At 42.5% G+C, this 27,909-nt stretch overlaps 1 protein-coding gene across 2 annotated transcripts in view; it reads left to right on the top strand.

Moving 5' to 3' along the window:
- Positions 1-27,398, top strand: part of PLCH1 (phospholipase C eta 1) — a 220,079-nt gene extending 192,681 nt beyond the window's left edge. For both annotated transcript variants that reach the window (XM_084847320.1, XM_084847321.1), the window contains 9 exons: positions 505-684; positions 2,070-2,177; positions 2,724-2,848; positions 4,478-4,562; positions 13,679-13,825; positions 14,804-14,883; positions 19,666-19,725; positions 20,215-20,581; positions 22,543-27,398. In XM_084847320.1, the coding sequence (XP_084703446.1) occupies positions 505-684; positions 2,070-2,177; positions 2,724-2,848; positions 4,478-4,562; positions 13,679-13,825; positions 14,804-14,883; positions 19,666-19,725; positions 20,215-20,581; positions 22,543-24,638 (3,248 nt within the window). In that variant the 3' untranslated portion in view covers positions 24,639-27,398. The remainder of the gene's footprint in view (positions 1-504; positions 685-2,069; positions 2,178-2,723; positions 2,849-4,477; positions 4,563-13,678; positions 13,826-14,803; positions 14,884-19,665; positions 19,726-20,214; positions 20,582-22,542) is intronic.
- Positions 27,399-27,909: the final 511 nt, after the last annotated feature.

Raw genomic sequence — 27,909 nt, 5'->3', positions numbered from 1 at the left:
GTTTTTATCATTTTTAATATTTTAACTGTTTTTATGTATTTTATTGCTGCAAGCTGCCTTGGGAGGGCTTCTGCCCTGAAAGGCGTCCAGGAAATGTAATAAATAAATAAATTAAAACACTTTTCAAATTAAATGTGGTGCTGAAGCAGCAGATTGGAGGACAAAATAGCTGTGAAAAAAATTGCAGGTTAGAGTGGAAGGTAAACTTTGGAGGTGACTCTTTTGGCCCCTCAAAATCGCATTTCATTCCAAAATTGTACCCAGATGAAAATTTGATGCACCACCAGTTTTTATATCACTTTAAATTTTCCCATTTTAAACTGGAAGTAAGGCGTTGGTATAATTTATTTCAGTTTTTATATGCCATGTGGTTTTGAGGGCGCAAACCTGTGTGTGGTATATGATTGGCTTTTCATTTTAAACCACACTTGTGTGTGAAATCTAAAAGTGTGATGTATATGGTAAAATTCTTTTCCTACAAGTGGTTTTCTTTTAAACGCGCAGGATCTACGGGGAATGTGTTATCCTTCAGTGAGACAAGAGCACACCAGGTGGTGCAACAGAAGGCAGAGCAGTTTATGCTTTATAACCAGAAGCAGCTCACCAGAATCTATCCATCTGCATACCGGATTGATTCCAGCAACTTCAACCCTTTACCATATTGGAATGTTGGCTGCCAGCTAGGCGAGTGCTGCAATGTATATGAGAGACTTATAGGCACATATTCTGCCTTTCTTTTAACCCAGGGATGGGCAACTTGTTGGCCTCCAGTTGTTTTGGCCTACAGCTACCATCAGCATAGCCAATGGTGAGGGGTGAGGGGAGTTGTAGGCCAAAACATCTGGAGGGCCACAAGTTGCCTACCCCCGGGTTAACCTGTGGACTACCTTGTTTCTCTTTCCTGAGGGGGTTTTGTTTACCTATTTTCACTCCACGTTTTAGCATGACGTCCATAGGGCACTCTGACAGGGGCTGTCAGGTGTTGCATTGCCACCTGTCTACTGCTGTTTGCAGAGTACTATTAAAAACATGTAGACCTGTGATGATGTGCATTTAGTGGATAGGGTGGGGCAGAGGAACAGAAGTAGACCGCTAGCTCCTGTAAGCAGAAGTACTTGGTGGCTGCGGATATCACTGCCACACTGGGGCATTGGAGTAGCAAAGCTAAGTAACCCACTGTCTCCCTTAAACTGTGGTAATCAAAAGGTTCTGCAATCAGTGAGATCAGCACTGGGAGTTTCTGGGGCAGAGTGTTTTGTGTGGCTCCTTCCTGTGTAGAGAAGGTGGCCACAGGTGAATTGTGAGGATGAAGGAGACATAGGTGGCCCACTCCATCCACCCCTTCTTCCTGATCCAGGCCATCAGTGAACACATGTCTGTTTTCCTCAGCTGCCTGGAGAGTCCTGGCAACTTGAAGCTGGCCTGCATGGGCTTGTTAGGCCATTGGGGATGCATGGAGAGGAGATTAGTTCCCATGTCGTCGTCTTCTCTATTTTATTTTTTTTACTAGATTATAAAGTCTTTACCATGGGTAGTAGGCAAATATTCCCCCAATATGCATGGCTACCCTTCTGGGGGATGGGATTTTTAATAGAATATGCATGCTTCTATAACAGGCCCATTCTTGGGCCAAGTATCCTGACTCCTTGGGGTATCATTAAGCCAATCCTTCATTTCTATGATGACCCTATTGAGAACTCAAGCAAGCCCATCCTTATTGCATGCACAAGTGTGATTGCAGGCAATGCACTCTAGACCTGGGGCAAAATAGCTGGGACATGGAGACTGTTGCAGCTTCTGCTATATGTTTTGTTCTATTTCATTATTTGTTTAAAACCAAAGGTCATTACAAAGGGGGAAAGGATAGAAAAAACACTATGGGTTGGAGCCAAAACTACCTTAGTTGAACTAAACGGGGACTAGTTGTGACTTGAGTCCCACTGATTTCATCAAAAACTAAGTGCAGCTAACATCGTCTTGATCCAGCCTTATGAGCATAAAGACATACAACTTTATGTATAAATCCAAGTCAAGTTTGTGAATAATACAAAAATCTGCTAATTCCACAGTGGCATTAAACTACCAGTCTGATGGGCGTGTGATGCAGTTAAATCAAGCAAAGTTCAGGATGAATGGCAACTGTGGATATATCCTGAAACCTCAGCAGATGTGCAAAGGTAGTGCTGTGCAATGTATTTAGTATCCTGCTGCTGCTATACTTTTGTTATTTTAGATAGTCATACTACAAAATGTTAATGTAATAATATCAGTTCTTTGATAGATTTTCAGGGCAAAACTGATAGAACTGAAGAAGCTGCCCTGGGAATGTATTGAAGGGCAGGCTATAAATACTTAAAATAAATATAAAACATCCAGAAACCAATAACCAGAGCAAAGTTGATGAACTAAGCAGCAGGATTAGGATGTTTTTTGAAACTATTGCATTTGCGAATTAATGCATTATGTGAATCTGACATAATGAATGGTATGTGTGCAGGACTTGCAAATTGGCAGGCAGATGCTTAAATACCCTGGAATGCTCTGAAGTGAAATAAATTTGGGGGGGGGGGATATTGGATGTGGAGTCGATTGCATAGTTAAATTCCTATGTTACTTCAGCCCCATTCGTTGTTTGATGTGTATGCTTTGATTTAGAGGTGCATAAGACATGTAGCATTCTTTATCTAAATGATTGTACCTTTCCACACTATTGCACTCTCTAGGCACATTCAATCCCTATTCTGCAGATCCACTTCCTGCTCTCCCTAAGAAGCAACTTATACTCAAAATCATCAGTGGACAGCAGCTACCAAAGCCTCCAGATTCCATGTTAGGAGACAGAGGAGAGGTAAAAGACATTTGTGATGCAGCTCTCCAATGCAGAACTAGTACACTGATGTCTAGAAATGACATAGACAAGTGTGTATGAATTTCCAATCTCCTGCATATAAATATGCACATCGGCTATAGTACTTTAATGATATGCATACCACACATCTGAATTTCATTCAATCACAGCTGCTACCTTAGTTTAGAATAAACGTTTTACTAATTTATAATTGCACCAAAACCTACATTCCATATTAACTTTTTAGGGACTTACTCCTTAATTGTTTAGGGGCCTATTCCTTAATAGTTTCTGGCTTGGGTGTTTGCAAGCCTCAGTAATTTCTGATTTTCATGGTTTCATAATTTTCAGAATACAAAAATAAATGATTTGGTCTATGAGCAGGTGTACGTCATCTCTCTAGAGTTATTGCTGCTAGAAAAAAATACCTTGTTCTTAAAACATTATTCTCTGTATACCAAACACTTGATCTCATTACTGCAATTTCTTTTCAACCTTCATAACGCTTTGGATAGTACCCTGAAGGGATGAGAAAATCTGTTAACAAAATTCCCTTCCTTGACAATGTGATGCAATTAAGCAGCTATTTAACCCTTTACTCTGGAATATGCATGAGAACAGGATTTTATATAAGGTACATTTAAGCAAATATTTATTTTTTAAAAATCTGTTATTAAGAACAGTCTGTCAAACAAGTGGAACAAATTGCGTACAGAAAAAGGCAGGAGGATTTTTAAAAAGAAGAACTTGGAATTATGACCAGACAGAGCATCATCTACTATGTACTGGACTGGACTAGGATTTTTTTTAAGCTTTACTTAAGTCTACCATGTATAACTCTTGTACATTTTTCTGAGTGAAGGGTAAAGAACTGCTTAATTGCCCCAAGTTGTCAGAACAGCAAAATTTATTAACAAATATTTCTGTCTCTTCAGGTGCTATGCAAAATAGTCCAACAATGCCAGTAACAATGCCAATGTAAAGAACTTCCTTATGTTCACTCAGATATTGCTGACTTAGCCCCAGTATTGATGAGTGTGACTGCCAGGGACTCTGAAAGTCTCAGGAAGCGATCTTTCCCAGTCTAACCTGAGATTCTTTAACTGGAGATGCTAGAGATGTAAAGCTGGGGCAGAGAACCTGTGGCATTCCAGTGTTGTTGGACTCCAACATCCATCATCCCTGACCATTGGTCATGCTGGCTGGGGCTGATGGAAGCTGGAGTTGAACAATACTGGAGGGGCTATAGCTTCCCCACCCCTGATGTAAAACTTGTGCTACCACAGCACTTTCACCATCAGGGAGTGGAAGACTTGAACCACAGCTGCATGGATGTAGCCCTTGCTTACTTCCAGAATCCTGTTGATCTCACTCAGTCCCTCACTGTGAAAGACACTCAGTTAGCAAAACTGCAAGAGATGGGTCCGCATTTTGGCTTCTGACAAAATTTGAACTTCAAGTTTTACTTTTGACTTCCCAGTTGTAATCTCACAGTAATATAATTGTAATTTAATATAGTATCCTGGTAGGATTATAAAATGGTAATCTTATGTGCATATTTAGGAGAGCTGAAATAATTATTTGAAATATTCAGTTATTTTTTTCTGTTCCCACACATGTCTCAAGCAGATAATTGATCCGTTTGTTGAGGTGGAAATTATTGGCTTACCAGCTGACTGCTGCAAAGACCAGACTAGAGTGGTAGATGACAATGGTAAGAGATACCGCTGCCAGTCTCTTTTGTAGGGTGTGTTTGTAAGTGTTATTGAGTGACTAAAGTTCTAGAGAATGCTCCATAATTTGAGCCCAAAGTGTGCTGATGTATTTTTGGAGTCTTCCCAGTTTGCAGGGTAAGATAAAGCAGCATTCTAGCTCTTACACTTTTATTACCACTGTAATATGGCTGCTTCCCTCAGGTGAGGGCGTTATTCAGACTTAGATTCCGCAATGAGAAGAAGCTCAATATTAGGTATGTGGAAGAGTGTTCTTAAGGGCTTATTTTCAATTCATCCTTTTTGTCTCTTCTGCCTTGCCGAACAATGTGATGCTAGGTCAGACATGCTTTGGGGCAGATCACCCATTACAGAAGAGCTTCACACAGCGTTCTCAGTGATGCATTTATGCAGAGAACCACAGCATGTGAAATGAGCACTCCTCAGATACAGCTGCTGTCTCTTGCTGGAGATTCCCATGATGCCGTTGGCTGAAATGTTCACTCAGTAATCATGAGCTCGCTGTAAATGAGCTGTGAGGGTTTCAGATGAAATACCGCAATTCTTGTGAATGCCTTCCAGGACAGTTGAGGTGCATGCTAACATATGAACTAGATCTAAATGCTGTTGAAACCAGTAGTACTAAGATGTGATTGGTAGCCATAGAAGAGCTGAGTAGAGCATGGAATAGTCTAGGTTTAAGGGAGGGTGCTCCCACTGCTATCTGATTATGCAGTTACATAATATTCATTGGAGCTACATACTTGTAGCCAAATGCCCTGATTGGGTTGATTATTAAATTATATTTATTAGTAATACTTATATACTGCCTAATATTGTGTTGTTCAGTCGTGTCCGACTCTTCGTGACCCCATGGACCATAGCACGCCAGGCCTTCCTGTCCTGCGCTCTCTCCTGGAGCGTGCTCAAGTTCATATTCATTGCATCCGTGATGCTATCTAGCCATCTCATCCTCTGCCGTCCCCTTCTCCTTTTGCCTTCAGTCTTTCCCAGCATCAGGGTCTTTTCCAGAGAGTTTTCTCTTCGCATTAGATGGCCAAAATATTTGAGCTTCAGCTTCAGTATCTGTCCTTCCAATGAGCACTCAGGGTTGATTTCCTTTAGGATGGACTGATCTGACCTCCTTGCAGTCCAGGGGACTCGTAAGAGTCTTCTCCAGCACCACAGTTCAAAAGCATCAATTCTTCGGCGCTCAGCCTTCCTTATAGTCCAGCTCTCACAGCCATACATTACTACTGCGAAAACCATAGCTTTGATTAGACGGACCTTTGTTGGCAAGGTGATGTCTCTGCTTCTTACTATGCTGTCTAGGTTTGCCGTAGCTTTCCTCCCAAGGAGCAAGCGTCTTTTAATTTCATGGCTACAGTCACCGTCTGCGGTGATCTTGGAGTCCAAGAAAGTAAAATCTGTCACTGCTTCCATTTCTTCCCCTTCTATATGCCAGGAAGTGATAGGGCCAGATCCCATGATCTTAGTTTTTTTAATGTTGAGTTTCAAACCAGCTTTTGCACTCTCCTCTTTCACCCTCAACAAGAGGCTCTTGAGATCCTCTTCGCTTTCTGCCATTAGGGTGGTATCGTCTGCATATCGGAGGTTGTTGATAATTCTCCCAGCAATCTTAATTCCTATCTCTGATTCATCCAACCCAGCGTTTCTCATGATGTACTCTGCATATAAGTTAAATAAGCAGGGTGACAATATGCAGCCTTGTCATACTCCTTTCCCAATTTTGAACCAATCGGTTGTTCCATGTCTGGTTCTTACTGTTGCTTCTTGACCCTCGTACAGGTTTCTCAGGAGACAGGTAAGGTGGTCTGGTACTCCCATCACTTTAAGAATTTGCCACAGTTTGTTGTGATCCACACAATCAAAGGCTTTAGCATAGTCAATGAAGCAGAAATAGACGTTTTTCTGGAATTCTCTTGCTTTCTCCATGATCCAGCGAATGTTGGCGATTTGATCTCTAGTTCCTCTGCCTCTTCGAAACCCAGCTTGTACTTCCAGTAGTTCTCGATTCGCATACTGCTGAAGCCTAGCTTGTAGGATTTTGAGCATCACCTTGCTGGCATGTGAAATGAGCGCAATTGTGCGGTAGTTTGAACACTCTTTGGCGTTGCCCTTCTTTGGAATTGGAATGTAAACTGACCTTTTCCAGTCTTGCGGCCATTGTTGAGTGTTCCAAATTTGTTGGCATATTGAATGCAGCACTTTAACAGCATCATCTTTTAGGATTTTAAATAGCTCAGCTGGAATATTTATTTATTTATTTATTATTAAATTTATTAATCGCCCATCTGGCTGGTCACCCAGCCACTCTGGGCGATGTACAACATACCATAAAACAATTTAAAACAATAAAATCCTACCATAATTTTTTTTTTAAAATACCCTAACCCACCCCCAAATGCCTGCCTGAACAGCCACGTTTTTAATGCACGACGGAAGCTCATTAAAGAGGGGGCATGACGGAGTTCCCTAGGGAGGGAGTTCCACAGAGTGGGGGCCACCACAGAAAAGGCCCTCTCCCTCGTCCCCACCAGTCTAGCTGTCCTGGCTGATGGGACAGAGAGAAGGCCATCCGAGGCTGATCTTGTTAAGCGGCCTGTCTGGTGTTGCTGGAGGCGCTCCTTAAGATAGGCTGGGCCGGAACCATATAGGGTTTTAAAGGTCAAAACCAACACCTTGAATTTGGCCTGGAAAACAACTGGTAACCAGTGCAACTCCTTCAGCACTGGAGTGATGTGATCTCGCCGGCGGCTGCCTTTAATCAGGCGAGCCACCGCGTTCTGTACCAGCTGCAGCTTCCGAACCATCTTCAAGGGTAACCCCACGTAGAGCGCATTACAGTAGTCTAAACGAGAGGAGACCAGGGCATGTACTACCGATGGGAGCAGATGGTCGGGAAGGAAGGGGCGCAGCCGCCATATCAGATGGAGTTGATACAGCGCTGTCCGGCTCACAGCTGACACCTGAGCCTCCATGGACAGCTAGGAGTCCAAAATGACCCCCAGGCTGCGGACCTGGTCTTTCAAGGGTAGCCGTACCCCATTCAACACCAGGTCAACATCCCCCAGCCTCCTCTCGTCTCCCACCAAAAGTACCTCGGTCTTGTCAGGGTTCAGCTTCAGCTTATTCCTCCCCATCCATCCACTCACCGTCTCCAGACATTTGGACAGGGATTCTACGGCCAACCTTGGTGAAGATTTGAATGAGAGGTAGAGCTGCGTGTCATCCGCATATTGATGACACTGCACCCCAAACCTCCTGATGATAGCCCCCAGCGGCTTCACATAGATGTTAAATAGCATCGGGGAGAGGATGGAACCCTGTGGCACCCCACAAGTGAGCAGCCACGGGTCCGAAACCTCCTCTCCCAGTGCTACCCTCTGGTACCTGCCGGAGAGGAAGGACCGGAACCACCGCAATACAGTGTCTCCAATGCCCAACCCCTCCAGGCGGTCCAGGAGGATACCGTGGTCAACGGTATCAAAAGCCACTGAGAGGTCGAGGAGAACAAGGAAGGAGCATTCACCCCTATCCAGAGCCCTCCTCATATCATCCACCAAGGCGACCAAGGCCGTTTCTGTCCCATGCACAGGCCTGAAGCCCGATTGAAATGGGTCTAGATAATCAATGTCTTCCAAGTGTGCCTTCAACTGCACCGCCACCACCCGCTCAATCACCTTGCCCCAAAATGGCAGATTTGAGACTGGGCGAAAGTTGTTCAGAACTTGAGGATCCAAGGAGGGCTTCTTTAAGAGCGGTCTTATCACTGCCTCCTTGAGGGCTGATGGCATCACTCCCTCCTCAAGGGAGGCATTCACCACCGCCTTGATCCCCTCACCCAGTCTCTCTCTGCAGCTCATAATGAGCCAAGATGGGCAAGGATCAAGTAAGCAGGTGGTCGGCCTTACAGATGAAAGCACCTTGTCCACTTCATCAGGAGGAAGAAGCTGGAACCGATCCCACAAAACCGGTTTGCCACAGGCCGCCTCTTGCTCACTAACTGTATCCACAGTGTGCAGAGTAACACACCTAATCTGATCAATTTTATCTGCAAAGTGCCTTGCCAAAGCCTCACAGGAGGCCTTAGAATGCTCCAGTGGTTCCGGAGCCACAGGACCGACCAGGCTCCGGACCACTTGGAACAGCCTCCTGGGACAGCACTCTGCAGACGCGATGGAGGCAGCATAAATACTGAATACTGTCATCTCCGCTAGCTTTGTTGTTACTAATGCTTCCTAAGGCCCACTTGACTTCACTCTCAAGGATGTCCGGCTCAAGTTCAGTGACCGCACTATCATGGCTATCAAGGACATTAAGATCTTTCCTGTATAGTTCTTCTGTGTATTCTTTCCACCTCTTCTTAATCTCATCTGCTTCTGTTAGGTCCCTGCCTTCTTTGTCTTTTATCATGCCCGTCTTTGCACAAAACGTTCCCTTGAGATCTCTGATTTTCTTGAAGAGATCTCTAGTCTTTCCCATTCTGTTGTTTTCCTCGATTTCTTTGCATTGTTCATTTAAGAAGGCCTTCTTGTCTCTCCTTGCTATTCTCTGGAACTCTGCATTCAGTTGGATATATCTTCCCCTTTCTCCCTTGCTTTTCGCTTCCCTTCTTTCCTCAGCGACTTATAAAGCCTCATCAGACAGCCACTTGGCTTTCTTGCATTGCTTTTTCTTTGGGATGGATTTAGTTGCTGCCTCCTGAACAATGTTACGGACCTCCGTCCATAGTTCCTCAGGCACTCTGTCTATCAGGTCTAATCCCTGAAATCTATTCCTCACCTCCACTGTATATTCATAAGGAATATGATTTAGGTCATATCTGAATGGTTTAGTGGTTTTCCCTACGTTCTTCAGTTTAAGCCAAAATTTTGCAAGAAGCAGCTCATGATCTGAGCCACAGTCAGCTCCAGGTCTTGTTTTTACTGACTGTATGGAGCTTCTCCATCTTTGGCTGCAAAGTACATAATCAATCTGATTTCGATATTGACCATCTGTTGATGTCCATGTGTAGAGTCGTCTCTTGTGCTGTTGGAAAAGAGTGTTTGCTATGATCAGCGTGTTCTCTTGGCAAAACTCTATTAGCCTTTGTCCTGCTTCATTTTGTACACCAAGGCCATGCCTGCCTGTTATCCCAGTGATTTCTTGACTTCCTACTTTAGCATTCCAATCCCCTATGATGAAGAGGACATCTTTTTTTGGTGTTAGTTCTAGAAGGTGTTGTAGGTCTTCATAGAACCGATCAGCCTCAGCTTCTTCGGCCTCAGTGGTTGGGGCATAGACTTGAATTACTGTGATGTTGAATGGTTTGCCTTGGATTTGTACTGAGATCATTCTATCATTTTTAAGATTGTACCCCAGTACTGCTTTTCCCACCCTCTTGTTGACTTTGAGTGCTACTCCATTTCTTCTAAGGGATTCTTGCCCACAATAGTAGATATGATGGTCACCTGAATTAAATTCGCCCATGCCTGTCCATTTTAGTTCGCTGATTCCCAAGATGTCAATGTTCAATCTTGCCATCTCATGTTTGACCACCTCCAGCTTACCTTGATTCATTGATCTGACATTCCAGGTTCCTAAACAATATTGTTCTTTACAGCATCAGATTTTCTTTTCACCACCAGACACATCCACAGCTGAGTGTCCTTTCGGCTTTGGCCCAGCTGCTTCACTCTTTCTGGCGCTACTTGGAAATTCCCTCTGCTCTTCCCCAGTAGTATATTGGACACCTTCCAACCTGAGGGGCTCATCTTCCGGCGTCATATCTTTTAGCCTTGTGATACGTTCCATGGGGTTTTCTTGGCAAGAATACTGGAGTGGGTTGCCATTTCCTTCTCCAGTGGACCACATTTTGTCAGAACTCTCCACCATGACCTGTCCGTCTTGGGTGGCCCTGCACGGCATAGCTTATGGCTTCACTGAGTTACACAAGCCCCTTCGCCACAACAAGGCAGTGATCCATGAAGGGGGAATATTGTGTAAAGATCTCTAAATGATTCACATGTAAATATTAAAAATCACATTTAAATACACTATTAAAATAATATTAAAAACAATTTCAGTTATAATAATACAAATACATACAAACTACACTATTAAAGACAATTTCAAACTACAATAAAAGCACAGAACAATTCAAGGAACAGTAAGATGAGCAGCATATGATTAATTGCAAGTTGTTCATGGCTTTGTATGTCAACATCATAACCTTGAACATGGTGTAGTAGTTAATAGGCAGCCAGTGCAGTTGTTCCATCTGGTTCCAGACATTCCTGCACCACTATGCTTCCCCAGCAACTTCAGTGGAATTAGTTCTCCACTGAAATTAGTGTGGAGCTCAATACATGTAACAGGGACTACACATGGAGCTCTGGATATGTAATGATTTTGTCATCCTCACTGAGCAGCATCCAGACACTTCACTATCAAGCAATATTAAACATGGAATGCATTCTCTGGTAAAGATTCCAGAGGTCCCCCACAGGGACTTTGCAAAGGATACGTTATTGCTAAACATATCTGTGACAGATAGCCATCCGGCCTCTGTTTAAATACCTCCAGCGAAGGAATACAGTCTATTCCAGGAGCTCTTACCATTAGGAAGTTCCTCCTAAAGTTTAGCCGAAATATGCTTCCTTGCCATTTTCACCCATTAGTTCAAGTCCTGATGTCTGGAGCAACAGAAAACAAGTCTGCTCCGTCTCCTGCATGCCAGCCCTTCAGATATTTGAAGACAGCTATAAGTAATGTAAACGGAAACTGATGTTCATTTAAGCAGATAGGATCTGTATGATTGACTTGTTGTTGTTCAGTCGTTCAGTCGTGTCCGACTCTTCGTGACCCCATGGACCATAGCACACCAGGCCTTCCTGTCCTCCGCTCTCTCCCAGAGTGTGCTCAAGTTCATGTGATTGACTTAAGCCACAGTCATTCTAATGCAGGGCAGGTTCAAGTTCTATAAATAATGAGAAGTTCAGGTAACGGGTAGGGTGTTTTGGTTTGTTTGTTTGTCTTGGTGGGTTTTTTTTACAAAAGTTATGGAAAAAGGACAGTGCCAGGCAATTATGGAGTTTCCATCACAAGAGTTAGAAAGAGAAGACACTCAACATTTCAGTTTGGTAGCATGATACTCAGCCGCATGACCAACAATTCAGAAAGGCTAACAAAAATGTCATCTTATTTGTCAAACGGCTATTGATTTTTCTCCCCACCAACGTCAGGCTAAGAAGTAATTGCTTGTCCCCCTGCTCTATCAGGCTTTGCAGCTCTTTTCTGGGGGATGACATTGTTTTCAGTCTTGAATTTTAATATTCTGTTTTCTGGGCAAAACATGTTGGAATGGCAAGTAAAAGCTGCCTCCTTCTTAGCACCGTACTTTGTCTCTGTATTTCTTTCCTTCTTATCCATTTGGGCACCATCTAAAAAAGCATCACAGGGGGTGTTCTTTTGGAGTAGTCCATAGCATCTGTGTCAAGACTGAGACACCTGTGGATGGCATTATTCTCTCGGAGATTCGATCTACAGCGCTTCCTGTCACACTGTGCTGCCCATCCTGTTGTCTAGAGCAATCCCCTGCTTGTATTGGTGGTGGGAGGGGGTGGAGGCTAAAGCTGCTCCTTTCACGTATGCTGACACTCTGCGCTTAGCCACTTCCTGTTAGACAGGGTACTTTTGAGCGACAGCAAACATGAGTTGTGGGGCTGGCACAACCTGACCTGTCAGCAATGGCTCCTCTTGCTGAAATTGGCCAGAGACGTGTTTCACGCTAACACTTACTGGGTGATACTATTTTACATATTTTTACATAGTAATATGAATAATGTAATCTGTGAATACTGTAATTTGTGAATTGGCTTTTAGTTCTTCATTGTGCATTGCAGCTGCTTCACTAGTCTCAGCTGACCTGTCCTGGTCTTGGCCAGGAGTCCACAGGGCACAATGGAGCAAGCCAGGCCAGTAGTTGCAGCCCCAAGGATAACTCCAACTGAGCAACTTGCTCCAGCAAAGGCTAGAGGTGAACTGAGGCCTTATGAGCCTCTGCCTCTACTCGACCCTTCCTAAGCTCCACCCACTTCCTTGAAGAATAGAAGGCTTAAGGGGCAGGCCTCTGGCTTGGAGCCTAGACTTGCTCCTCATTTCTTATAAGTCACTTTGGGAAATCATAGAGTCATAGGGTTGGAAGAGGCCTACAAGACCATCAAGTCCAACCCACCGCTCATCTCAGGAAGCCTGATTCCCAGGCAGTCTCCCGTCCAAGTACTAACTAGGGCTGACCCTGCTTAGCTTCCGAGATCAGACGAGATCGGACACATCCAGCCATTGCTTGCATTGGCAGGTTGACATTGGAGGCCTGGCATGAGGGGAGCTAGTTCCTTGGGTGGAGGCATGGGCTCCATAGGTTCTAACTCATCGATCTCAGGCTCAGGAACCCCTGATCAGCTGGGCTGGGTTATCCTCTAGTGCCACAGGACACAGCCCCTCTAAGTCAGAGGTGGAACCAGATTCCTGCTCCAGGCAATAGTCTTGACATCTGCCTCCAGTGAAGCTATCCTAATGGATCCAGGCAACCCATCCTTGCCAGAGTTGGAACTCAGGCTGCTGCTGCAGGCACAGATCCTGACATTAGTTTGGCTGTGCACTATAGTTGAGGAACGTGCTTAGGAACTTTTTTCTTCTTCTTTTTTGTATTTTGCAAAACAAAATTGTAAAAATGTATTTTTTGCATATAAAATATTTTAATAAAATTATTAATATACAATAATGCACAAACTTAAGAGTTGCAGCAGATAGATTCCGTCTGCTTTTAGTAAGTGGTTAAATTACTTCTTATTTTTTAATGGGAAGACAAAATAATTCAAAACAGGAATGGCCAATTTCTACATTTGTGCAGGATGCCATGTTCTCCACCCATTTGTCTGTCGAACCTCTCGCAGAGTAAGATACCCCTTGGGGTCTCCGCACAGACCCCTCGGGTGGTTTGTTAACTGGACATCTGAATCGCTTTTATAGATGCTCTCGTGATAACAGCTTCTGCAGATGGCGTGTTTGTTTCTTCCTCTCTTTGACTTTTTGTATTTTCTACTCCTCACAGGGTTTAATCCTGTTTGGGAAGAAACTCTCACTTTCACCATCCACATGCCCGAAATAGCATTGGTTCGGTTCCTTGTTTGGGATCACGATCCTATTGGCCGAGATTTTGTTGGACAAAGAACTGTGGCCTTCAGCACCCTTATGCCTGGTTAGTGCATGTGCTTAGCTTTCTCTGTTCAGCAGAGCCCAGTAGCAGGGCTGGCACTAACAGGTAAAACACCTGTGCTGCTGCTGTGGGTTTGGGAGGTGCCAAGCTACACTTGTTCACATCTCAAGCGCTTGAGATGTAAACTTGGGAGTAAAGAGGGCGTGCATAGGCAAACCATGGGAAACAACAATCCTCATTAGGGCTGGAAGCTATCCAGACAAGACTGAAGGAATGATGTGTGATAGACTCTTATTGTCCTAAAGGCTTGGGGGTTTCAGATCTATTGCTATTCCTGCATATTCAGGCTGTTGTAGTGGCTAAGATTGCTCTGCAGTTGTCTCCATTCCTCCACTGAAAACTGCATCCAATAAATAACATTTAATTAACAATAAATAATAACGCACTTCACCGTCTGCTGGGAAGGATTTGTAAAGTCAGCACATAAGCTTTCCCAGCTGGAATTCTCATGACCAGCTGCATAGCCCAGCTCAGACAGCCCCCTAAACCTTGGTTGATAGGAATGAGCACTGCAAGCCTCAGGCTCACACGTCCCTCCCCTCCACCTTCTTCCTCTCCACACCAAAGCATGAGAATGAAAGCTTCCCCTTTCTCTTTAGAAGAAACCATTGTTCCATGTTACATCTAGATTGGGAAAACCAGCGTTCATTCCAGCCAACTTTAGTTTAAACAAAGCAGGATCAAATCATAATATCAGAACCTGGTTTCTTAAGAACCTTGTTCTCTCAGTATGTATGTAATGCAGAACCGTGGTTTGTTCTAAAGAGAAAGCAGAAGCTTTCACTCCTCATGTGTGACGGAGAGGGGAAGAGGGAGCATGCGAGCCCAAAGCTTACTCTGGCTCATTCCTGATCACCTAAACCAGGCTTTTATGTTGTTTATTAACACCTCATGTATAGCTTGGTGTGGGTAGCGCCTTGATTACATAAAATACTAATTGCTGGTTTTTGCTTTCACTAGGCTACCGTCATGTTTATTTGGAGGGCCTGACTGAAGCCTCTATATTTGTTCATGTAACAATCAATGAAATTTATGGAAAGGTAAGATGGGAGCTGTAGTCTTTTGCTGCCTACAGTGTCTCTATAGTTGTTTACTTTATTCTGTGATTTATTTTTATCGGAAGAGATTTTTTAATATGTGAAGGACATGTTTTTGAACTATTATAACAAATTTGCATCCCAAATTGGGAAAGAACGTATGCTATAGCTTTTCTCCAAATCACTCCAGAGCAGCCTCCAAAATCATTCCCCATAATGACGCAAGTGGTAGAAGAAAGGCAGTATATTGGAGGAGTACAGCATCAAAGTAACAGAAGTAGCAGCATCACATTTGATCATAAAGCAACCGTTTTCTGTGTTAAATGAACATTATGCCCTCTTGAACAGCTGAGGAAGTGATTTGGTTCATATAAGTCAAATCCTGGTTACTCCATGTTAGGGGTGGGAGAATCAGTGATTTCAGAGTTTGACTAAATTCTCCAAAAATCCCTTTGAAGCTCATTTTGGCTTGCTCCCATTTTCGTTCTGACCAGTTTTTCAGCTCAATCAAATGGGAAAAGTGTGCATTTTCAAAAGTGCACACTTTTCCCTTATTGACTAAAGCATGAAAGTGTGTATTTTTTTAAAATGCACATTTCAAAATGCACATTAAAAAAACATTTTTGAACACTAACGCAGATTTGGAGATTTGCAAACATTTCCTGAAAAAGGAAGCACTCCTGCTTGCGTTTGGGATTATGAACAGGACACGTTCGCATGATTTGTGAACAGAAATGAAATTCTCGTACATCCCTACTCGATGTGCACACAATGGAAGCCAGTATAGACCACTGGTGCCTAGCCACCACTGCTCTTCATGGGCACTACATCGCAGCCTGGACAATTTAAATGTGGTGCACAGAGAGCAAAAGGAATTCACCTGTGGTGCTGTACACACCTAGCCTTTCATCTGAACTGCATACTTTATTAGCACACCCGCACAGTGTCCAGTTGGGCAATGGATCCCTGGTGTGCTAACATGATAGGCAAAGCAACCTGGATTAAATTAGATACAGCACAGGTAAGTTCTTGCTCATCATCATCACCTTTAAAACATCAGAGCATTCCCTTCAAAAGAGGCTGTTTCACATCTCGTGTTGATGAAAGAATGCTGCAACCCATTCCTCCCCAGATCATTACACTTGACAGAAGCCTGGGAGTACAGGAGGAAGTGGGTTTCTGAATGCGTCAACATGAGACATTGGGAAGGCTCCCTAGGAATGAACTCAAATGTAGCGTGAATGGAGAATAGTGGTGCTGGCTGAATGCCAAGGTAGCCTAATGGGGGATATCTTGGCCTCTGATAGAGCCCCTTTGCACCCTATGTCCCAGGCAAGAACAATTGGGACTGAGTCCATGGTAATACCATTATGGCTTGATCACTTACGAGTGTGAAACTACACTCCTCTCTTATCACAGACCACAGCCACATCTTTGGCTCTCATGGTTTCAGAGCTCAGATGTCTAATCCTTCTGCCAACCCAGGTTTTTACACTTGAGCTCCAGTTTCAATGTAGGAATCTGCAGCTCGGTAGCTGCCATGCTCATAAAAATGGCATGCAAGTAAGTGACATTGAAAATCTATAAACAGTAACATGCGAAGCAGCGCGATTGCTTATTTCTGATGTGGCTTTCCATGCTCAGCAGGTTACAATGCTCCAAAGGCTAACTGGCCATCCTTCCTTTCCTCTTAATCTTCCTTGCACCGCCCTGCCTTCTCCAACTGTCCTTTTCTCCATTTTTGAGTAGCGTGTTAAGTGGGGGAGCCAGGTACACCCTGCCTGGGGAGTGGCCCTAGGCAGGCACTCGCACTTTCTGAGAGAACTGCATTGCATAGCATTCCTTTCTTATATAATTGCTGAAAATACATGACAACAGTCTTAACTGAGATTGCTGTTTGTTTTTGTCTTTTAAAGGTAATTGCTTTTCTTTTGAGCTCAGTTTGGATTCACTTTAATGCAAAGCGGCTGCAGTTCCCTTGTGTTTTATAAGATGGGAACTGTTAAAACTTGCTCCAAGTTTTAAAATGGCAAAAAAGGTCATTTTTGTGGAACTGCTTTTTCTTAATTTCTGCCTTGGATGAATATTTTACTAGCTCAGGAGCCATAACTCAGTGGTAGAGCCCATGCTTTGCACACAGAAAGTCCCAGGTTCAATCACTGGCATCTCCAGGAAGGGCTGGAGGCCCCGGCAGAGCCACTTGGAGACAACGCTGAACTAGATGGCGTGGTGTTAGGCTGCTTCCTACTAGTGATTTGAGAAGTAGTATAGGGTCATATTCATAACAGAGCCAGATAAAGGCAGCATGAGAAATATGACAGAATGCGTTAAAATGATTTCGAACAAATACAAGGGTTAAAAGGGGACTTTATGTCAATGACGGAGTTGGGATTGTTGTGGCTTTCTCCGACTATTTTTCCTGCTCAGAGGCAGGCATCAGTATCTTAAATCTCATTGGTGCCTATAATCTGCTAGCTTAGCCTAATGTTTCAGTGGTTCTGATTGTAGCCATTGGCCATAGCAGCATCCATGTGCATTTTAGGACAGAAGGCGGATGTGCATATTTTATGCCCAGCTCATAGATTTTAATGTAGTCTATACTGAATGCATTTTGGTGAGCAGTGGCGATCAAACTTGTTGACAGTGTTTGCTCATCTTAGAAGAGGGGACACAGATGTAAGAGATGCTTGGAAGCAGGGGCTGGAATTTCTTTCTAAATTTCCCCGTGTTGCCTAACTACAACATTAGAGGACAGACTCCTGAGCTGCTATCATTTTGAAGCAGCACCAGGCAAGTACCTTTGCTTTAGACTGCAATATAGACCACCGACTTTCTTCTGATGGCTGCATTCGGTCGTAACAATAAACCATGGATTATCCTTATCATTATGGGAACAAGCCTCAGAACACCTCAGGTTTATGTGCTCCCCATCCCCTCTGGTACAGCCACAAGGAGATCAGAAGCTTTTGCTTCTGTTGTTGACTAACCTGAGTTTGTCATTTTGTCCAAACCTGGACAAATTGTGGTTAGTTTTAACTATGGTTTAGCTGAACTGAAACAAGCCAACTTCAAAACATGACTTATGAACATGGCTTGTTTCAATAAACCATAGTTAAAATTAACCACAGTTTAGGGTTTGGATGTAATTCTAGCTCTGGTTAATTGAAAACGCAAGCAGAAACACCTCATTGTGGCCATGCAGGAAGAAAAGGAGAGTGTGCAAACACAAGACTGATCTAGATTCATTCCCATAATGATAAAACATAGTTTATCATTACATCCAAATGCAGCCAATCAGGTTCAACAGATCCCTCTCCCACCCAACTTCAGAATCTGAACTAATTTTGCCTTTGTTTTGGGCAGTGTCACTTTCACTGATCAAAAAGGGAAAAAGTGTAGAGGTTGTCTGGTATACTGTGGCATGTGTTTCCCTAGTTTTAAGACTACTGCATCAATTATAGGTTTACTGAACAAAAAAAATCTATTGGGAATTCCTTTATGCTCTTCAGGACTCCATTGTGCAAGTTAGCTCCTCTGCGGTATGACTAAACCAAGTTTTGCACAATGGAAGTTCTAGGGCAGACCCATTTATCCACTCTGCTTGGTAGAGATGGTTAGTTGTCAAAGAAAATAATGCTTGGTTGGAGTGAATTGAATGCTGCTGTTAATAGGCATAACCCTCCTTCCCCTTAATGTTTATCCCATGTCTACTAGAGGCTGGGGCCTCTGCTTTTTATTTCTTGCTGTGGCTTGTTGCTTTCTCTGGCATTTGAGTAACTTTCTTCTCCTTGGCTCTTTCTTGCTTGGTGCAGATTCCTCTATTATTGCTGCATGGACATAGAACTTTTACTGTTTATTCGGTTCTAAAACATGAGCTGGATAAATGGGTATTTAAAAGTCATGGGCATCTCCCAATTTTGGATTAAGGGAGAGTGCCAACATAAACTATAGCGATGAAGAAAAATTAATGACCAGCTACTAGAGAACAGGATATATGATTTTTTGTTGTTTCTGTAAAGACCATCATCTTTTCTGTCTTGCAGCAGGAGAAAAGCATTTAAATTAGAAGAAGATAGGACTTCCCTAACTGTAAAACAATTCAGAAATGTAACAAGGTGCCTAGAGCGATGCTATAAAATATTCTTCCTTGGAGGTTTTTAAAGGAACTGACAGTTTGTACTGACTGTTCTTTAGAGTGTGTTGGGTACAGAGGTTGACTAGACAATTATGCTTGCCCCTCATATCTTTGTGCATCATTTCAGTCATTTAGGGCACTATCCTATGCATGTATAGCAAGAAAAACAGGGCTTACATCATCCAGCATGCCCCAGCCAGCCATGTGGGGCTTTTTTTTTGTCCAAACATGCATAGGATTGCACCCTTAATTATTCTATCAGGCTGAACATATTGACCATTCCTGGAGATGTAGCCACACAAAGAAACTATCCTCTGACCTGGTGCATCCTCCATTACAGCCTCTACTTTCTGACCATGACTCGCGTGCATGCACGTGTGCACACAGATGTGACATCACATTTTTCAACAATCGCACTGAAACGCATTTCCACCAGAAAGTGGTGGCTGTAATTGGGGATGCACCAGGTCAGATGTTACTTTCTGCCCCAGGATTTTGGGGCTACTCAACACAAAGGAAGCAGTGAAATGTCAGAACCAGCCCTATGATTTGAAGATTTATCTCTAACCAACGCCTGAGGTTTCACAGTGTTTTCTTGTGTCCCAGTTGTAGAAATTAGTACATCATGCCTGCCTTTCTTTGCCTTTCAGTGGAGTCCCTTAATACTCAACCCCAGTTATACTATCATGCACTTTCTAGGAGCCACAAAGGTAGCCTTTATTTAGCATGCACTTCTGCACTTGATGGGTACTTGTTTTCTTTTATGGAGCCCTTCTGAACCGCATGATCTGTAGCTGCTGTGTCACTTCATTTCCCATCTAGTGTCTGAAACCTTGTAGTGCTGCTTTGGAGTGGCCCATGTCATAAAACTCCCTGCCTCTCACCCCAAGGCATTTCTTGCAAACTTGTCATGTGTAATTAGGAAGCCACTTGTAAAGGTCCTTTGCCTCCATAGCAGGCTACCTTCCTAATGGAGGGAAATTCTCTCATACATGCATGAACTCATGGTGAGCTGTGCCTCTTTTCTTCTCAGTGTGGATTTGTTTGGTTTGATAGCTTTTGTTGTTTTTTGCTTGGGGTTTCTTTTCATTCATTGTCCAGCTAATGTGTACAAATGTGGCAGTTTAGAAATGCTTTTCTGTAAAATAGGCCACATTTCCCCAAACCTGTAGTATTTTTTTTCCTTTTTCTGTTTTTAGAACAAGCAACTCATAGGACTCCGAGGGCTTTTTAACAAGAACCCCAAACATAATACTGCGGAAAATGGTGGTCATTATGTTCGGAAGAGGTCAATTGGGGAGCGAATTCTCCGACGCACAGCCAGTGCTCCAGCAAAGGGCAGGAAGAAAAGCAAAATGGGCTTCCAGGAAGCCACTGAGCTTAAGGAGGGTACATCAGAGGCCACAAACTTGAAAGACAAGGAAGGAGTTCTGAGACGTACAAGCAGGAGTTTGCAAGCACGTCCTATCTCCATGCCAGTTGACAAATATCTTCTGGTAGGCTTGCCAGCACCAGATCAGGATGCTACCACAGTTGCTGATGCTACCAAAAATGGAAATACCTCTGGTAAGTTCCTTGAAAAGAGACTTTCAAGGGATTTGTTTTAAGACATTTTGAATCAGCTCAATTCTCCACCCCTGAAGCTGCACTCCTGGCATATTTACTTGGGACTTAGTCCCACTGAACTCTGTGGGACGTACTGCCAAGTAAACATGCGTGGAATTGGGCTGTACAGCAAATATCACTCAGATGTTATCCCTACTTGGAGTCATCCAGTGGTCCAGATACTGGGCATCTCTCTGCTCCATTCACTAAGAAGTAGGTTTCTGAAGAGGGTGTTCTCCCTGTCACTCTGCTGTGATACAAATCATGATATTGCATCAGCATTGCAGGGGTGGTGGCAATGCAGATATTTTGGACTGGGATACTAGAACTTCAGAATATTGTGGGGCATACCAGGCAGTACAAAAAAAGTTGACTACATGCTTAGTTGTGTGGGTGTTTTCCACTCAATCAGCTGGGTACCAATAGAATTAGAGGAGCATACCTATGTGCTTGCGTCATTCTCAGGCATGCTGTCTCTCTCTCAGACACACACACACACACACACACACACTCACAGCCTCTCACTCACACACGCTCCCTCACACATGCACACACACACTCTCTTTTACACACACACACACACACACACACACACACCATTGTACTGCTTGGTGTGGGTGAGATGGGTGCATTCCTGCACTTCCAGAAGCTTTCAGTATTAGATTTTAGCTGGTCTCTAAGGGTAGGGAACTCTTTAATTTACATGGCAGCCACTAAAAAAACTTCTTTGTGGACTTGTCATCAGGACCTGCATGCAAATGCAGTGATTAAGTGAGGGCACTTGGTTGATCTTAAAGATCACCTGATTTCCTGGTATGTTTGGTTGTTTCCAGAAAGACTGGCAATTGAAGCCCTTGTTTGTTACTATATTACATAATCATGACTCAATGAACCTTCAAAGTTCCTTCACTTTTGTACATCTAGGAGAGCCTTCCTCAACCTGGTGCCCACTGAATGTGTTGGACTACAGCTGCCATCAGCCTTAGCCATCATGGCCAAGGGACAAAGCTATTTTACTTTTTCTAATTGGTTTACCTGACCTCCTGTAAGGAGGCTTTGACACTGGTGATCTTTGACACTGTCCTAAGTGTTCTCAAACTCTCCACCCCATCCTTCCTTTATTGCTTTCTGAACAGTCAAATGCCTTTCAAAGAATAGCCATATATAGGGAGCTAAAAAGGCCCCTATATATACTTACACAGGGTGTAATAGGCCTGCCTTTGAAGTTTGTATTTCTGAGATTCTACTGTTTAAGGTTGACAGCAATCTTGTCTTAGTAAAGAGTTATAAAGATTGGCCTGTTTCACAGCAATTGTTGAACCATTTAATTTGAAGTCATTCTTTTAGGTCCTAGAAATGTGCATATGCAGATATAGAGAGAAACAAAATGTACCCAGTGGAACTGAAAAAATCCCATTCTTTTAATGAAAGTATAGTATTATAAACCTAGGCGCTTTACTTTGCTGAGGCCACAATGCATGGAGTCCAGGTATTGGATGTGTAATTCAAGAGTTCTGATAAGCATGCCTCTTGTTTGCCAATGGTATTTTAACAGAATTGTTTTGTTCTTTGTTTGCCATGCTTCTTTATAGTACAAATCTGAATAGGAACACAGCTGAAGGTAATGCCACATGTCCAGACTATGGAACCTCATTGACATTCTTTACAACAAATATTACATCATGTTGATGATGATGTAATAAAACATTAAAGAAAAGCTTCAATGACGTGCCTTCAACTCTCTATTTTCTCATTTCTTCATATCACATGGATAATTTGTACTAAACTTGCACAACCCCATAATTAAGTCCTCTCACAATTTTGATCAATTTTACATTCTTCATTTGTATGTTCCTAGACAAAATAGTCATAAACAGGTGAGAGAGTATTCGTAACCAGTGTTGTTGTTGTTTTTAATTTAGCAGAAGGTAAACATGAGACAAATGAGAACCAAGAGAATTTGGAAGAACTGGTCTCCTCCTCTTCTGAGAAAGATTCATCTTTTACAAAGTTTGCATCTCCATTTAAAAGTGATCTTCCCAAGACTGGCAGTTATGAAACTTTACCTGCATATGAAAAACCAGAAGGCCTCAACTTTGCAGTTGGGATAGCTGAAACCTATTTCTCCACGGAGTATTGGAAAAGTAATCTTTCCAATGACTCTGTTCATCTGAAGGAGGAATTTGAAAGAGAACAGAATGAAGGTATATGTCATATGGGTCAAAAGACCCCAGAGGATAATACATTGTGCAAAGAAGAAAGAAAAAAGACAGTAATGGGGATTTCTCTTCCTCAAGGAGATCAAGAAACTGGTATCAAAACTCACACAGTTGTAAACAGCAGTATAACTAATTTAGCATTAGCTGACACATCTTCTCCAACCTGTTACAATGCCCGTAACTTTCATTCCACACCAGCCTTACAAGATAGTGACATTTCTCACCTTATTAATGAGGTCTCTTTAACTGATGAGAGTGATATGGGTAGTTCTGTCTCAGCACTGATAGAACAGTTTGATGTCACAAATGATCAAGCTGATTTGACTGTTGCTTCAAGTCCTCCTGGAATTAGCAAACAGATCAGTAATATGAAGTCTACACATCCACCGCATATATTGCCATATGATCAGAATAAAACTTTTGACCACCGGTCATTTAGAGTAACGCCAATTGGACCAGCATCATATTCAACTCCAGAAATTACTATGATCTCAACTCCTGAGACAACAGAGTATTCTCGGTACACAATTACCCACGAGGCCTCTCTTTCCCCAGCCTCTCGCCATGAATCAATGAGCAAACTTGCTTGCAAGGACACAAGCCATGGTGCAGAAGCCAGGTGTGCCGTGTCAACTTCTGTTTCACCTACCACTGTGCGGAAAGGAAACCCCGAAAGGAAGTGTGGAACAAACTGGGAATCTCTTCGCATTAGCAACTCTTGCATTTCTCACAGCTCAGAGGTGGAGCATACAATAGTTGTCCCTTTCAGTTGTGTAAATTCTACAGGCAGCAGCCTAATGGAAGTTGGTGGAGAGTTGCAAGACCTTTTGATCACTGCCTATGAATACAAGAGAGAAGATATGAGCCAACTTGCTTCTCCTTTGAAACTTAAGCATAATCAGGACACTCTGTACTGTAACAAAACAGTCTGTGAACATCTAAACAGCATGGACCTCCATAGTGCCAACCTAGTTGAGGATTTTCAGTTTAGGAGTGAGAATAATCAATATCTTCCTTACACAGAAAATCAAAGTGCTGATCTTTTGTACAATAATTATTTTCAAATTTCAGACACACAAAATGAATGGTTAAACATCACTCAGACAGCCAACATGGACTCTCCGTCTTTGCCCAAGAATGCTTTGCCTTCTCCTTCTCCCACAGCTCAGAAACAGCCAAGCCCTTGTAAATCCAAAAGTCTTGGAGACTTGACTTCAGAAGATATCACTTGCAATTTTGAAAGCAAGTACAAGTACATTAGTAGAGGTTTTATTACATCGGGTATGAGAGACAAGATGGTGGCTACTCTGAAGGCTAAGAAACCACAGGCTACAGATTCTCTGACAGAACAGCTGCGAAAGCTTGTGTCTTTTGATCAGGAGGATGGTTGCCAATCATTTTGTTCCAAGCAGAATGAAGAATGCCCTAAAATGCTGGTCAGAAAACTATCATCCAGGAGTCAAAGTCGAGTGCGAAACATTGCTAGCCGTGCCAAAGAGCGACAGGAAGCCAACAAACAAAAACTTTCTAATGCTAGCAGTAATGTAACCAGGGTAGTCCTTAGAAATAAGCCCCCTGTGCCTCCTCACATTATCAACAGACATTCCACTGGCTCTTATATCGCAAGCTATCTGGATAACTTCAGTACAGATGATCTAGAAAGCCGAGGTGTCCCGGAAGGTTCATGTACATCTTTGCGCTTTGGGCACAGTGACCGGTTTTATACCGATGACTCTCTCTTGGAGACCAAACCAAGCGAAGATGATAAGCCAGAAATTTATTTTCTCTTGAGACTGTAAATTGTATAAATGTACATCTTCATTGTTTACAAGTTTTCTCACTGAATGAAGGATTATCAGTAAGCAATGCAGCCATTAGCATTTAAATTACTCAAATTTATCTTTTGCTACTGTTTGAGTCTTGTCGTCTTGATCAAAGTTTATGTAAAAAGATTACTTAACACTTCATGTATGTATCTTTTCTTTTTTTTAGAAACTATACACATTTATTGTTTGCATGAAATATATGCAATAGGTCCTGATGTCTTGTATTTGCGATGCATGTTCAAAAGAATTTGATCCAGCTGTCATTCACCTCAAAATGCTGCACTCAATGCAATATTTTTTTTCCTTTTTACTGCAATTAGGGAATTTTAAAGTAATTATCATCTTATGGGCATCCATCCAAACATAATCACATTACTTTTTAATTGATGCCTTTACCACTGGGGAAAAAAATTACAGGAAAAAATAAGATGTCCTAAAAATTAAATATGTGCACCTATATTTATTGGATGATGATGATGATAATGGTAAGCACCCAAAGGTAACTAGTTCTTGTACAGTAATAAAACCAGAAATAGGGTCCTTTCTGCAATCTATAAAAGAACCTGAAAAGATTTTGAGGGTGCAAATTTTCAACTCCTGACGTTAGAACTAAGATTTTGAATTTTTAAGTACAAACTTCAAATTTTGTTTAAAAATAATAATAAAGCAATCTGTAGCAAACCTAAAGCCTTAGTTCATGGGCATAGGACATAGAGCTCAAATGTCAGTGAGGGCTGGGGGGAGAAATTGCCTTAGTCCCTGAATTTTTTGTGCACACATGAGGTATCTGATATGTATCCAGGGATACAATGTCTCCCTGACACTGAAGAGAATGGAACATCCATTATTCATGAAAAGTTCTACAGTGCATATGGGCTTCCATTGGGGCTTTGAATTGTGCTCTATTTCAGTTTTTTACTGTATTTCCTAAGTCCAGATCTGCTCACAATTGCTGATTTGCAGTATGTAAGTGTGACTTTACATGATCAAAGACGCATGTGGATTTGTTTCATGTTACGTGCATTCCAATGTGGAGTATATGGTTCATTTCAACCAATATAGTTCATAAAACTTCTTACCACACTTTAGAGGCATCCTTGTTGGAATTAATATCCTCTGAGGCGATATATAGCTTCTTGTTCCTCCCATTCATTGCCTAGTTGTGTCCACTCATTGGAATATCATTCCATGGAGCTGGAGACAATATCCGATGGGCCCCTGCCAATTCTTTTCTGCCCCGCCGATACTCTTCCATAAGCAGTGGGTCCCACTGATTCCATTGCACAAGCAGGTCCCACTGCTTACGCAACAGAGATCTAGCATTTCCTACAGGAAGCCCTAAAATGAGCAGAAACACTCATTTCTGGATTGGGACAGGTTGGCTGAGCTTCCTTATGTGAGCTCCGCTGACCCGCCCCCATTTGAGAAACAAGTGTTTCTGCGTTGCCCCTGAAAGTGGTAAATCTCTCTTCCTGCTTGCAGAAGGGAATTAGCATGGCGCAAAAGAATTGGTGGAGTCATAAGCACACTGTTGGGTACTGCCCAGAGAGTTTAATCCTGCCATAGCATAGATAATGAATTAAAGACTAGCAGTTTTCTAAGAATATTTCCTTGTTCTAAAAAGATGGTGCATGTATTTTGTGACTCTAAGTAGTACTGCAGCAGCATCTAGTGACAGAAATCGAACACTGAAATATCAAAGGGGGGGGGAAGACAAAACCAACAAAGTACTCACATATTTCTTCCTATCTACAGGAAAAGCTCATTTTTAAAAACATACAGGTGTCTTCACGCTAACTCAGGCAATCCAGCCACAAAGGCCCACTGCAGATGCAACGTTCCTAATCTCCTACCAGTGGTGAGCTACAGGCTTCCTCTCTTTTGCTGACACTCTGTGTGATTTTTCTCCATCCCTTCAATACCTGCCCTTGGCTCTGGTGTAGTATTGCATCTATATCAGAGGTAACCATAGTAAACGCAAACCAGGATTTCCCATGTAACCAGTGTTTAGAATCAGAATTTGACATGGGTTTTTCCAAACCTGATTTTTAAGGAATCAGTTTAATGTTAACTATGGCTTGCATTGATGTAACACTATATAATTTTGCTTTAATCAACATTATAAGGAGTGTGGGAGAGAAGGAAGGGTCTTTAAGAGAAGAGGAAAAGAGGGAGAAGAGGAAGGGAGCACGCAAGCCAGAATATTAGCTCTGTTTCCTCACCCAACAGTCATGAAACAAGTATGTCTTCCCATCTTTTTTTTCTTCTGTAGAAGGTTTTACATTTCTCTGGGACCTTATATCCATCTCTAATGGACATAAAGGGAGTTTGAAGCAAATCTTGCTTTCCATGTTTTTGTTCTGTATATATTTGACTATGGATGTAATTGAAATACAGTATCAAAGCAGTACACAATGAAGCTGCACTTAACACACAACAGAAAAAGCAGCTAGGCTTTCCATCATCCTGTGGTTTTAAGACAAGGGCTTTTTCTATTTGATGTTGGTGGTGGGGTGGGGAAGAATCATTGTAAAAACAAAAAAAACAACTCTGGCCAAACTCTTCACTGTAGATTAAAATAACACAACTGTATTTTAGGGGCTTTGTTTTCATTGTGTGATGACGTATTTTTCGTTCTGTGTAACAGGTACCTAATAAATACCTCTTTCCTTTTGTAATACAGTATTTGTGGAAGGGAAACATTAAAATACATTTGTAAGCACCCAAGTGCATGTTTCTGAAAATGAAGCAACACTGAGTGAGTGGCAGTTTGTAATTACAGTTGTTGTGTCTTGTCATTCACATTCACTCTTTTCAGGGAAAAGACCCTTCCCAATTAACATGATGGACAGTGATTGTGTATAACTCTTTGCACCCTAACAGATGTGGGTGGGGCAGGGGGGGTGTTCCACAATGGAGGCTGTGGAAGTATTTAGTATTGAAATCAACCTGCACAGGCATTATATTTCTGGACTTAACATGTACTTCTGTAGCAGAATGGACTATGCTGCAGTTAGTTTTAAGCATCCCTGGGCAGGAAGTTTGGATAACTAACAATAACCAGGACTCTTATGTCTTATATGACAATACCCACACAACATTTTTTAAAATTTCCTTTGAATAAGTAGTTTTACATATGGGAAAATAAATGGCACATATTCCCCTTGCAAGATCTCCTGTTCCATTGGGATTTGCTTCAGTGCTACATCCATACATGAGACTCATACTAAATGTATACTATACT

Source organism: Heloderma suspectum, chromosome 3, assembly GCF_057233095.1.
Source record: "Heloderma suspectum isolate Gila_16-S chromosome 3, 16-S_ref, whole genome shotgun sequence".
Lineage (NCBI taxonomy): Eukaryota > Metazoa > Chordata > Lepidosauria > Squamata > Helodermatidae > Heloderma > Heloderma suspectum.
Note: the sequence above shows the minus strand (reverse complement) of the source record. Positions and strands in the feature narration are given on the sequence as shown.